General features: G+C 44.3%; 1 protein-coding gene across 3 annotated transcripts in view; it reads left to right on the forward strand.

Moving 5' to 3' along the window:
• Nucleotides 1–9,286: 9,286 nt before the first annotated feature.
• LOC139277488 (sodium- and chloride-dependent neutral and basic amino acid transporter B(0+)-like) overlaps nucleotides 9,287–13,909 on the forward strand; it is a 105,919-nt gene continuing 101,296 nt past the window's right edge. For all 3 annotated transcript variants that reach the window (XM_070895996.1, XM_070895998.1, XM_070895997.1), the window contains exons 1-2: nucleotides 9,287–9,573; nucleotides 11,716–11,848. In XM_070895996.1, the coding sequence (XP_070752097.1) occupies nucleotides 9,320–9,573; nucleotides 11,716–11,848 (387 nt within the window). In that variant the 5' untranslated portion in view covers nucleotides 9,287–9,319. The remainder of the gene's footprint in view (nucleotides 9,574–11,715; nucleotides 11,849–13,909) is intronic.

Here is a 13,909-nt window from a genome sequence, read left to right on the forward strand (position 1 = left end):
CTTAGCACTGTCTAGAACATGCTGCTTCTGCCGTTTAGCATGTATGTAGTCCTGTGCTGTACCTTCATCAGGTTGCCATTTCATTTCTAGGTATGCCTGGTGCTGCTCCTGGCATGCACTTCTACACTCTTCATTGAACCAGGCTTGATGGTAATGGTAGAATGAGGGAAAGGTAGGGCCATGAGGTCACATATTGTGGTTGAATACAATTCTGCAGCTGTGCCTCAGGAATGTCCAGTTTTGAGCTGCTAGATCTGTTTTGATGGTAGTGCCACATAACACAATTCTTAGTTTGAAGATGGGACTTCGTCTCCACAAGGACTGTGCGGTGGTCACTCCTACCAATACTGTCCTGGACAGCTGCATCTGCGACAGGTAGATTGGTGAAAATGAGGTCAAGTAGGTTTTTCCCTCGTTGTTTCTCTCACCACCTGCCGCAGGGCTAGTCTGGCAGCTATGTCCATCAGGACTCGGCTAGCTTGGTCAGTAGTGGTGCCATTCTTGATGATAGACATTGAGGTCCCCCACCCAGTGTCCGTTCTGTGTCCTTGCTACCGTCAATGCTTCTTCCAAGTGGTGTTCAACATGGAGTATTGATTCATCAGCCGAAGGAGGGTGGTAGGTGATATTAAGCAGGAGGTTTCCTTGCCCTTGTTTGACCTCAAGCCATGAGACTTCATGGTGTCCTGAGTCAATGTTGAGGACGTCCACTCCCTCCTGATTGTATACCGCTGCGCTGCCACCACTGGTCTGACTCTCCTGCCGATGGGACAGGACTTGCCCAGGGATTGTGATGGAGGAGTCAATAAGGAATTATGAGGAAACTTCCTGATTCAAGAGTGGTGAGAATGTGAACTTGCTACCACACAGTGGTTGCGGCGAATAGCATAGATACATTTAAGGGGTAGTTAGATATGTACATGAGGGAGAAAGGAATAGACTGATATGTCGACAGGTTGAGATCAAGTAAGTAGAGTGGGAGGACACTCGTGTGGTGCATAAACACCAGCATTGAGCCAATGACCTTGTGCTTTAAATTTTAAATAATTCTATGTAGATCCTCCGTAGTGTTATTTGTGATGGGTTGGAAGATACTGTAAAGTGTGACAGGATGCAAGTGACATTTACAGGATATGCACACCATATGCAAGACTTTTTAATATAGGTATTTGCAATAATTAAATTCTGATTATATTCTTTGAGTTAGAAGAAAATAATGTTAAAGTATGGAACAAGAAAACTAATTTGCACCATCATGGTTGTTGCCTGCACAGATCATGTGAAATCTGCCTTATTAATGGATTAAATCCCATTATAGATAAGCCTCAAAGAAGTCACAAAGAAGCTTTGTGAAATTCATCTTCAACTCCCAAAAGCGATTGAGCAAAGCTCCAAAAGTTAATCCGACATTACTAGTAACAATTATAAACAAGCAGTAACCACAAAATATTCAGTTGATTTGCCATATATTCTCTGGACTATCTATTGATGCGCCATTAATAATGACTTATGATATATACAGCATTGTGTTCTATCATGCTGGTGACTAGCATTATATTCACCCAGAAGAGTGCGTGGCTTCGAATTGAAATGACAACTGACGGTGCACTGGGTCAGATGATATTTAGACTTTTCTAGCATTGGCTGGCAGTTTAGATAGGTGATCTTGTATCCACATTGGAAATGCTCAAACTACCTGCTGTCTTCTGCACTGATAACATTTTGTGCTGAGATTTCTGTTTGTTCAAATTAGGTCACATGATTGGTTCGGCAAAATTAAACACTATTAGGTTGATTGAAAGTGAATATATATACTTATACTTTAGCAATAACTAGATTTATAGTCTAAAATGTATGCTTATCGAAACAAATAATTAAAACAAATAAATTTATTGGCCCTTAATTTGCGGTCAATGGCGAAGCAAAGGTGTTCGCCGGTGGCCCTGAAGTAAGCTGGAGAGCCATAAAGGTCTCGTCATCTCTGATGAGAAATTCGGCTTTTCAACGTTCAGTTTAGATCCGTGTACGTTAATGGGGAATCTCTAGCATGATCTACTGTGACATCAGCAATCTGTCTAAGCAGCCAATCACAATGCAAAATTCTCACAGACCGGGGATCAGGAAGTGAATAAGCTCCTTTTATTCGAACTTTTAAAAAATATTATAGAGCATTAAATAAAGATTGGGCTCTCATATGTGGAAAAAGTAAACCTGAAATAAGGATGTTATTACCCACCACAAATTCTGGGCCATTACAGATTAAAGGCTCAATTTTCCCCGGTCATTTGCGCCGTTTTTTTGGCGCGCGCCATTTTTTCTAGCGTATTTTTTTCCAAGTTTCACTCTGTGATCTGTGCTGGCGTAACTGACTTAGCTACGATTTTTCTGTGGCTTTTTTTTGATGCCATACGGGGGAGTTCCCTCATGTCTATGCCGGGTTTTTTTTATTGTTTACGGTATGGCCAACATTTTTTCTCTTAGGTTGGCATATCTGGCCACTCCCGAAAAACCTTCTGGTGAGTTAAAACCAGCACACATTCACAAATCTGCGCTGAAAGACGCTATTGTTTTTAAATTGAAGACTTTGGAGGTCAAGAACACTGTTAAAATCTGTAATAAAGTTCAATTTTTTTTTAACCTGTCAATGTAGAAGTGTAAATTTGTTGGATTTCAGAAGTTTTCTCTTTTTTTTTACTCACTCACACGCCACCAGTGAACGTCTTGAAACAAGGCTGGAGGGTCGTAGGTTTGGCTGGCAGAATCGGCCTAGCGCCCGGACACATGGGCTCGGGGTTTGGCTACAAAACAAGCCGTGAGGGGAGGGGGAGGAGAGAGAGCAAGGTGCCGATCGGAAGACTTGGAGCCTGGGGAGGGAGAGAGTAAAGTCACTCCAATTATTAAAGGCTGGTGGGGGGAGGGGCAAGGAGAGAGAGAGAGAGAGAGAGGTGCTGATCAGAAGGCTTAGAGCCTGGAGAGGGAGAAATCACAAGACTCGGGGCGGGGGAAGAGGAGAAGTCACAAGACCTTTGGGTGTGGTCCATTCATACAGACCTGGAGAGATACAACTGCGAACCTGTGCTACCTGCTTTCCTGCCATTTTGAGCTTCTTTCAAAGGTTAAATTTAAGTATGGGGCAATACTGACAATGCCATATCTTGTGCGAGCCTTCTGCATCATGGTGATACGTAGGAGACAATTGATTCAACTTCATTCCATCAGGAACATCAGAGCTTGTAGGGTGCTGGGCAGGAGACCTTACCCACCTCGGGTATATCAAGATAGGCATTCGTATCTCCACCTGAGTGATGCATACTGTGTCAGAAAGCTGTGTTTCCGCAAAAAAGTGAGATTTGTGACTTGGTCAAAGCAGACCTGTACCCTAGAAGCATCAGGAGGAATGCTTTGTCAGTTGAAGTGACGGTTACAGCTGCAGTTTCATTCTATGCCTTTGGATCATTTCAAGCTACAACTGGGGATGTGTATGCCAACATATCTCAACATGCAACATATGTCTCCATTTGCCAGGTCACGGCTGCACTGTGTGTGCATAGGAATGACTTCATAAATTTCCCCATGACCCCCCAAGCAATCCATGACCGGGCTGTGGGCTTCTCCAGGATTGCTGGCTTCCAAAAGGTACAGGTTTGCATTGACTGTATCCACATTGCTTTGTGAGCACCTTTTGAAGGATTCTGAGATGTACAGGAACAGAAAAGGCTTCCACTCCATTAATGTGCAGCTTGTGTGTGACAACATGCATCATATCATGTCAGTCGATGCAAGATACTCTGGCAGCACCCATGATGTGTTCATCCTACGTGACAGCATTATATCTGCCATGTTTCAGTAGCAGCCAGAAGGGTGTACAGCCTTGCTCACCTGGCTCATGATGCCCTTATGCGTAACCCGGACAGAAGCTGACCATCAATACAACATGTCGTACATGGCAACATGCAGCATCATTGAGAGGACCATTGGCATATTGAAACAACGTTTCTGATGCCTGGACCATTTCGGAGGCTATTTGCTGTACTCCCCTGAGATTGTCAGTCAGTTCACTGTTGTGTGCTGCATGCTGCATAACTTGGCCATCATGAGACAGCAGCACCTGGTAGTGGAAGACCCACCTGCGGTGAGAGTGGTTGATGATAATGATGTGGAAGATGCAGGTGATGAGCAGGGAGGAGGAGGAGGGCGACGAGGATGAGGAAGCCATGAAAGTGCCTGAGGCCGGAGCCGATGGCAGAGGAGGGCGGGTCATCGTGCTCCTTTAACGATTGCTCGAGCCTTGCACCAGCAGCTCATCCGTAAGCGCTTTACTGATGCCTGAGGGCTCAGTGACAACTATTCCACATGGACATGTTTACTGTTTGGAGCTGTTCCGTAATGTGTTGTGTTAATGGAACATGATTCAATTTTAATGTAAAATATATTTTATTCAAAAGTTTAAAATGTACTTAACTTTAATAAAATTATTCTTGTATTAAACTTTACTTTAATATCACCCTTTAAGATCACTAAAAAAAACTTGATCACTTACAAACTTACAAAAAACTTTTAATTTGAGAACAGTAACAATAATAGTAACAACAATAGCAGCAAAGAAAGGCTGCACCCATCTCTCATCCCCTTTGTTCTAATACCGCCCGCTGCTCTTGGCCTTGGACACTCTGCACCACCGCCAGCGGTGGTAGTGTTTCTGGGCTTTATACCAACTTATTCTTTCTAATATCTCGGGTACTGTGCACCTCTTGAGGGTGGGGGCATCAGGCAGCAAGGAGGGCCCGGCTTTGGGCTCTTCAAAGGCTGGTGTGGGGATTGGAGTGGGAGTGACAGTTGACTCTGTCAATGGGCGCGGGGTCTGGACATGTTCCCTTATTGCAGCAGCTAACTCCAACATGCCATCCCTCATGTGCCTGACAGTGTCTCAACAATCTGCACATTCTTTCCCTCATGTTGAGCAAAACTGTCTGAACTACCTGCAGTATTCCCTCCCTCATGGTCAGTGACGTGGTTTGCAGTACCTCTGACATTCCCTCCCTCATGGTCACTATTCACTCACTGATGGTCGCAGATATCGTCCCCATTTCTCGTGTCATTGCTGTTACTTCTCCCGACAGTCCTGTTACCTCATCACTCGCCCTACTGATGGCGTCCAGGAGTGATGGGGTAAGGTAAATGCTCTCCGCACTCAATGACATAATCTGAACCACATCTGTTAGATTCTGCACCTCGAGAGCGCAGTCGAGCTCTTCTTCCCCTCCTTCCCATGGGTGTGGCTCGTACCCCAACACTGGGACCTGCAGCCTGAGATGGTGGGGCCCTAGGTATGCCTCGCTGCACCACACCACTGGGACCTGCAACCTCGGAAGGTGGGGCCCTGGGTGTGCCTCGCAGCACCACACCACTGTGACCAGCAACCTCGGAAGGTGTGAAACCATGGCATATCCCACCAACACTCAAACCAATAGTCACGGAAGGGGCTGTCACCTCCATGAGTGACACCTCCTCCAAAGTCAGTACAACAGCGGGAGCTTCATCCAGCTCCATCTCCTCTTCACCCCCATGGATGGGTTGGAAAATGTTCTCTTCAAACTCGTCCGTGTCTGAATCTTCTGCATCGTCAAGGTTAGCCTCAAGTTCTGAAAAATATAACAGAACAGTCAAATGTTTTTTAGTAGTGGAGGGGGCAGGATGGGTGGCATGAGTAGGCTCACACAGCACAGACCATGCAGCAGGTTGATTTGAAGGGCCATGATGAAGTTGCAGGACTTATCCTCCCTCGAGTGTGGACCCAGCTTGTGCAATACTGATTGCTTTTTTCCAGGCAGGACCTATCAAAGCAGCCAACCTATCTTCCAAGGGTGTCAGTGGGTGCAGATTTGCCGGGCCTCCTGTTCGACTTCTTTCCCTTTTATTATGTGCCACCTTCCTCTACAAAGATGAAAATGCAACTTTTTAGAGAGGGTGTGTTTCTGCTGGGTGGAACATACAGATGGTCACATTTACAATTGCAATTCCATTGAACAAATGAAAATATTACTTGCACTAACTACTTGACCAAGGTACTGCCACTTTTTATACTGGCCTCCAGACCTCGTAGTCATCACCATTGCACAGTAATCTTCTGCAACTTGATTCCAGCGCTTTTTCATTTCTTTTGGTGGAACTTTTCTGTGACCTCTGCTGGTGTCCACCTCCTGCCACCTGTTCTCAATCACAGTAATTAGTACCTCCACTTCTTCCTGCGCTGTGTTGCATCTTGTATAGCTGTAGCTGCAATTTTTCCAATGCTCTCACGCAGCACTTGTAACACACACAACTGGCTCTTTAAAAATGGCCAAATCCGAGCTGTACTGAGCTTGTGTGTCCATTGGAACGATGTTAAGAATGTAACTTTTTTTTCTGTGCATGCGCAGAAGGTGCGGCTTTGTATTTTGCCGCAGACAGCAGGCTCCACCTCCCCCCTCCCCCCCGAGACGTCTGGACATGCTGCGCGGTGCCAAATTTGAATTATACAAGGAGGAAACTTTGGCAAAATATTTTGCTACATTTCTGGCCTAGAAAAACAGGCGTAACTCTGGCAATACGCCAGAAATTGGGGAAAATTGAGCCATAAATCTGGTATGTGGTAAACTCATTTCAGTGAAAACTCATTAAAAGTACTTATTCAAGAAAAAGGTATTGCAGGTACTTATAATATTTAAGGTGTCACACTTCTCTGTCACAGGCTGTGTCACACACAATAGTTGCTATTTTATAGTCAGATTATATCGCCTTCTGATTGTGCTTTCTGGGCATTAAGTACCCAAAAAGCATGCAAAACAACTAATTTTTCATACATTTTTTGTTCTCAGCAACTGAAATCCCAAAATAAGGGTTTAAGGAATTAAAAAAAATTTTATTTTACAACAGTATGATTACCTTTATCTGTCATCTCAATTTTTGTATACTTTAATGTCTCATTAAAGTTTTTCTTGAAAGTTGCAAACTCTCCCACATGTTTGTGCTTGCATGTAATGGGGAAGAATTCTGCTCGTCTGCTATAACTTCAATGGAAACATAGAAACATAGAAAATAGGTGCAGGAGCAGGCCATTCAGCCCTTCTAGCCTGCACCGCCATTCAATGAGTTCATGGCTGAACATGAAACTTCAGTACCCCATTCCTGCTTTCTCGCCATACCCCTTGATCCCCCGAGTAGTAAGGACTTCATCTAACTCCCTTTTGAATATATTTAGTGAATTGGCCTCAACTACTTTCTGTGGTAGAGAATTCCACAGGTTCACCACTCTCTGGGTGAAGAAGTTTCTCCTCATCTCGGTCCTAAATGGCTTACCCCTTATCCTTAGACTGTGACCCCTGGTTCTGGACTTCCCCAACATTGGGAACATTCTTCCTGCATCCAACCTGTCCAAACCCGTCAGATTTTTAAACGTTTCTATGAGGTCCCCTCTCACTCTTCTGAACTCCAGTGAATACAAGCCCAGTTGATCCAGTCTTTCTTGATAGGTCAGTCCCACCATCCCGGGAATCAGTCTGGTGAATCTTCGCTGCGCTCCCTCAATAGCAAGAATGTCCTTCCTCAAGTTAGGAGACCAAAACTGTACACAATACTCCAGGTGTGGCCTCACCAAGGCCCTGTACAACTGTAGCAACACCTCCCTGCCCCTGTACTCAAATCCCCTCACTATGAAGGCCAACATGCCATTTGCTTTCTTAACCGCTACTGAAAGCCAGATGTACTGTGGAAATTTGTTCCCGATATTTTTTTTCCAGAGCAATGACTTTGAGGGGGTAAGTTTAACCCTCCAAAATAGGTGGGTTTGGTTTGGTGGGAGGTTTAAAAGCCGGAAATTGGAAATCATAACCAAACCCGCCTCGAACCTACCTACTTCCGGTTTTAGCGGAGGGGGGAGGGGGGGGCGAGCAATCTGTTTGCAGGAGGTGGTCATTTAAATACTTTGTGCCTTCATTTTAAGTGATTCTATTTTTAACCACAGTTGGCAGGGTTTCCCTGGTTCGGGAAACCGGCAGGTGAAATGAGACGAGAAGCGTTGAGTCCACAAGTAACTGCTTTTATTATACTGCATGTGGGCCAAGAGGAGCAGGAGTGTTTCCTCCAAGCTTAACAATTTAACCAGTAAACCGGCTCCACTCCGACCGTCTGCTTTCCTCCCTCCACCCCTCCCCCTCAACTAGACCTACACGCTCTCAGCCCAGGACTTGCACCGCCTGACAAGCAGCCAGCCTGGGTGGGAAACCTGCACAGAATAGATACAATTGTTAGAACTAGTTCAGTAATGATGGCCGCGGCACCTTCTCGGCTCCGCTTTGCACCCCAACCCAACCTACCCAGCTCTTAGAACCAATCCTTTTCCCGAACTTACGGATCTGACTTGCCGACTTCCACTAGCTACATTGTTGAACAGCCAGAGGCTGTTCATCTTAGAGACCTGCTGCAGATATGGGTATGGCTCCGTGTGAGAGCTAGACCATCTCCTCCTTATTTTTCAACGGCCAATGAGAGCTTATTAGATGCCACCAGAACCGCAACACTTTTCAAGGCATGGGTTCATTCACTCTGGGTGAACCCATTCCAGAGGCATGCCCGTCACAAAAAATAAGAGAAATCTCCCCAGATTTCCTGCGGCTTCTCTGGGATTGTTTGCGTTACCACATTGGACAACTACAGATTTGGAGATCTCAACCCAACACCCTTTCGATCAGCTGAGGGCAACAGAGGCCATAGCCCATTCCTTCAGAATGGCGATCGCCTGTCTCTTGGGACTGACTGACCTGTGTTCACATGGCCTTCAATTTGAATATTGGCTGTTTTACCATTGGCTTGTATTTGTGTAAATAGTTTACCTTGACAAGTTAGTTCTATAAAATATTTTAACTTAAAGTTCTGTTTGCATCTTGATAAGTAAATTTTATTTATAATGTTATTTTACAAGTATCTCACATTTTACAGATTTCTGCAATATTACATCGGATGATGGAACTTGCAAAAATGGAACTGCTTTCTCTAAAGTTACACAAAGCTCAAGTGAGCATTACTGGGAGTAAGTAGAACGGCTGTGAATAGCTGCATTGAGAACTGTTATCTTTTGTGAGGTTGGCAAAACTAAAGCTATTTGAATTTGTGTAAAGTTTGGTTTAGATATTTATATTATATATCTACTCCAAAATGAGGTTAAAATAATGACCCTATCATTCTGAAATTATTAAAATAGACTGATTAATACTGTAGGTTTGCTTCAATAGTTCAATATAGTAAACCTTTTATTACAATTTAATTATCTTAGCCTTCCACCATGTTTTTCTGCGGTATTTTCTCTCTTTCGGTGGAAAACCACCCGGTGGGAATTTCATCGAAGTGTCCCGCCAGCAGTTTCGAAATACCACTGGGGAGTGGACCACTGGCGTGCAACATGAAAAAAATCCACTTCCGCCCGAGTTTGGTGTTAGCGGTGATCCGTAGTTGGTGGGAAAAAAACCGCCGAAGAGAAACTAGCCGGAGCAGCCCTTCAATCGGTGGTAGGTATGAAACCCTGTTTTTAAAAAAAAGGTAAGTGAAAGCTTTTTTAAAAATTCTTTTGCAGCGATTCACTGGAAAAGGATCCTGTGAATGTTTTGCAATTTTTTTTGTTTATTTGAAAAATATTTTTTGTTTTCCCTCCTCCCTATGCCCAACTTTTAGCCTTGGACTAAATTTGATGAGGATCGCATTTTCCGCTGAGAATCCACGTACAACGGGCGGATTGTTTTCCATCTTTTTGATTAATTTTCAGCCATTCTTAATAGAATAATCCTAGCGGTTTTTTGGGCAGTAAACCGGTGGTGCGGGCTTTTGATCAAATTCCAGCCCCATGTTTTACAGGAGTCTTACTATCAGCACTACATTGTAAATTAAGGGGGAGAAATTCCCCCGCACGGTTACTGACTCAGGGCGAGACCTCCTGCGCCAGGCACGGAAGTCCTGCCCCGCGACCTATATTCGGGTTACCGCTAGCGAGAAGAAGGTGTTCCACTTCCTCAGTGGAGCGGGTCGCAAAGCCTCTGCAAAGTTTGCAGCGCTAGGTGGCGGAATACTTAGCGCTGGTGCATAGACAGAGCCCTCCCCTTCAATAAAACCGAGGGCTAAGCTGCTGACTCTGTGGGCGGGAAACGAGGCCATCCCTGGACCACCAGGGAGTAGAATGCTGTGGCTGCAGCCCGGCTCACAAGCGGACTGACAGGCTGCTAGATCATGGCACGGACCCTGCGATTAACTATCAAAAAGGGCCACGACCGATAAGTCGCCATTTTTTTAACCCTTCCCCATCTCCCCTTATTGCCCCGCAAGTGGCGTACAACCTACAACATTTTCGCTCCTGGGCAAAAACGGGTCGCTGCGCACGGTGATGACATTGTCATAACCAGCAGAGCGGAACATTACCAGTAGGAGCGGGGTACTACCGGTTACTACCACCACTAAATTATGTGGAATTTCGCTGGGGTTGGTAGCAGCACCGTGCCCGGGCAAAATGTCGTAAGAAATCTGGAGGCGCTAATGCTTCAAATTTCTCCTCCAAGTCTTATTGCTAAAAGGATTGAAGCTCCAAATCAAGTGCTAATGACCTAGCTCAGTGGCGTTACACTCAAAGCGCTAAGCAATATCAGATGCAGTCTAATCACTAGTCATCACTGCCACAGGCTCTTTCTAGTTCTTAAAGGGGAGGTTCATTGATGCTGTAGAGCCACATTCTAGTATAGCACTTTGATATGTTGTGAGAATAAAAATGTCACTAATTTTTAGTAACCACGACACTCTAGGAGATGAAACAACCTTTAAATGACTCTACAGTAGTTGAATTCAATGTCAAACTGACAACAAAACAGTGAAACAGCACTAACCGGACATCTGCGATTCATTACACATGATCCCTTTAAGTAACACAACTGGAGCTGGCACCTGCCTGATTGAGGTCGCCTCTCTGTGTCGCTGTTGGGACAAGGCTCTAAGGTGGTGGGCGACAATGAATTTTGAAGATTGGACCCCTGCTGATGTCATCATCTGCCTGGCGCTGAAGTCCCTGGTGCTAACTCATAGCGGTGGCATTACTAGGCGGGGGGGCTGATTTGTTGTGCATCACTGGATTCTCCTCACCGCGGCGCAACTGCCAGGTGCTAACTGCAGGCGCTAAGGTGCTGAATAACTCCCCGCCCCCCCCCACCCAAAGAAAAAATTCTCAATTAATTGAAACCTTTAAATGGAACTAGATCAAAATCTGCTGAGGAAGGAGATTAATGCTTATTAATAGATCTGTTTGAATCACATGGGTGTCAGGAAGCGGTTATAAACATCTTGGGTTGGAGAGAGGAAGGAAGGGGTAAGAATCCATGATTGAGATATTTGTGCATGGGCTGTGGAAGGAATAGCCCTGATGAGCTAAATGGGCTTTTCTCATTCCAAGTTTTTTTCAGCACTGTGTTTCAACAAATTTGTTTTTCTTTAAAAAAAAATAAACAGAAGCATTAGAAACATGTTAAATTTAATTTGGATTCTGTGGTAACAATTTAACTTCTAAAAGCGGTACCAATGATCTGAGCATCTTTCAAATCTATTTGTATTTAGCTAAAAACTAACAATTGTCATTACATATTGTATTTACTGGTAACTGTGTAATGAACATATCCTTACATTGGATGTTTTTGTCATTTTATTTAGTAAAGTTGTTTTGCGTCGTTCAAAGTCAATTAATGAGACTGGTGACGTCATCTGGTATTTGGCCCTCTGTCTGCTTCTGGCTTGGCTGATAGTTGGGATGGTACTATGTAAAGGAATCAGATCTTCAGGAAAGGTAAAAGTAGAATTCGGATTCTGCTAAGAAAGTATGGATTCTTGCAACAATATAACTAATTTATATACCAAAAATAAAGTAATTTTCTTTCCTTCATTCTCTCTCATTCTATCTCTCTCCAACTCAATCCCTATAACTATCTCGTTAGCTATCTCACTCGCTCATTCTCTAATTCTTTGTCCATCTTCCTATTAGTTTTTCTACTCTTTCTATCTTTCTCTTGTTGTCATCTCTATGTCTGCAACTTTCTTTCTCACTTTATTTCTCTGTCTTTTTGTGTAAGTCTCTCTTTCACTGACTCTCCTAGGTTCGGCTTTGGAGGGATTGGAACAGTTGGGGCAGAGCTATGTGAGAAAAGGGAAGGTGGTCACTACAGATTCAAAATATTACATTAGATAGATTAATTTAAGTTATAGCAGAATACAAATGTGATGCATTTAAATGTTACAATTACTGCTCTATATATAATTTATATTGTATGCTAACCATTCCAATTAGCAAAGATGGCAATTTTAAATATTAAATTACGAGTTGATCTCCTGTGGCATTGCTTATGGACAATTGCAAAAAGATTTCTGTTCCTGTGACCATTTCTGCCCATTGACAAAATAGACGGAAATTATAGCCTACATATGTCTTTTTATTTTCTTGTGTGTGTCTTTATGGCCCCAATATTTATTGGGAGACAGGTGAGGGAGTTGGAGGTGTGCCGAATTAACGGCAAGACCTCCTTTAAATTTTTGACTTAGTTTCCTGGTTGACAGCTGCGATTAAGAGGCTGGCTTCCTGTTGGGCGGGAAGGCCTATGGCAGCAGGCTGTAGCCGGGGAGCAGAGGGAGAGATCATGGAGGGTTGGAGAGGACATTGGGTGACGGGGTTGGGGAAAGGCAGAGAGGATATCGTGGGCCATGAATAGATTTGTTGGGGGGGGAGAGGGGTGGCGTATGGTGGCGAGGACATTGTAGGTCAGGAGGAGATAGGTGGAAGGTGGAGAGGAGATTGCAGACCGTGAGTAGATCGGAAGTCTGACTGTGGCTGTGGGTTTGGGAGGGGTGCTGGTGGCGCCGATTGCAGAGAGGGAAACAGGTTTGCTTGGGGAGCCGGTCTGAAGTCCTCCTGATCCACAAGCAGTGCTGTAAAGCCACTTACCTGATGAATCTGGCCCTTCTTGCCTCCCTTCAGCTGTTGAGTTTCACGAACCCTGGGAAACCTGGTCCGCAGGCGTTAAATGTAAAATTCTGGTTAAATTTGAGGCACGCAGCCTCATTAAAATAATTAAATGATGAAAAACCGCTTCTGAAGAGCAGGTTAGTCACTCTCCCCCAACCCTCTATTAAAACTGGATTGATGACAGGTTTCAAATTTTGAATTTTTAACACTTCATCGGTCCTGAAGGGTTAAATCCACGCCCCCACCATGTCTCTACATGTTCCACTCTATGCCTGTCTGTCATAGTTGGATAATTACAAACATAGAAATTGATGGCACAGAAGCAGGTCATTTGGCCCATCGTGTCAGTGCTGGGTTTATAGTCTGCACTCAAATGCTCCAAGTTTATAGTCTACTCTCAAAAATGATTTTATGTTTACAGTTTGCTTATGTACATATAGAATAAAAGACTGGAATTTAAAGTCAGAAACTAGTTGACAATGGCGAAAGTGATGCGGCTGGAGGTAGAGACAGTGGCATAAGCCTCAAAAGGGTCAAAGAATTGAGCTAGAGAAGGAGGCCTGCCAGATCCTGGCCCCACCAATGCTCTTGATTCCCCATCTTCAGGGCTGTTGGACTACAGGACTACCATCCTGGTAACTTTATTGTGCTCATCAATCCCTGCAATGCATCCCAGATTGCCTTAATTCTCCCAGAATCCTGGACCAGGGAGAATCACTTTTCCAAATTAATAAATTGAATTTAGTATTGTTTGTTACTGGGCAGCAGTTGGAGTCCATCTCTGACCCACGAGAAGTGAAAGTGGATAGACTAATTTGCAGCTCGAGATCCATCTCGTTTTTTACTTCTGTCCCATCCAGCAGGCCGCACAGAATGATTTGGCGGGCATTT

Source organism: Pristiophorus japonicus, chromosome 12, assembly GCF_044704955.1.
Source record: "Pristiophorus japonicus isolate sPriJap1 chromosome 12, sPriJap1.hap1, whole genome shotgun sequence".
In the NCBI taxonomy this organism is placed as follows: Eukaryota; Metazoa; Chordata; class Chondrichthyes; family Pristiophoridae; genus Pristiophorus; species Pristiophorus japonicus.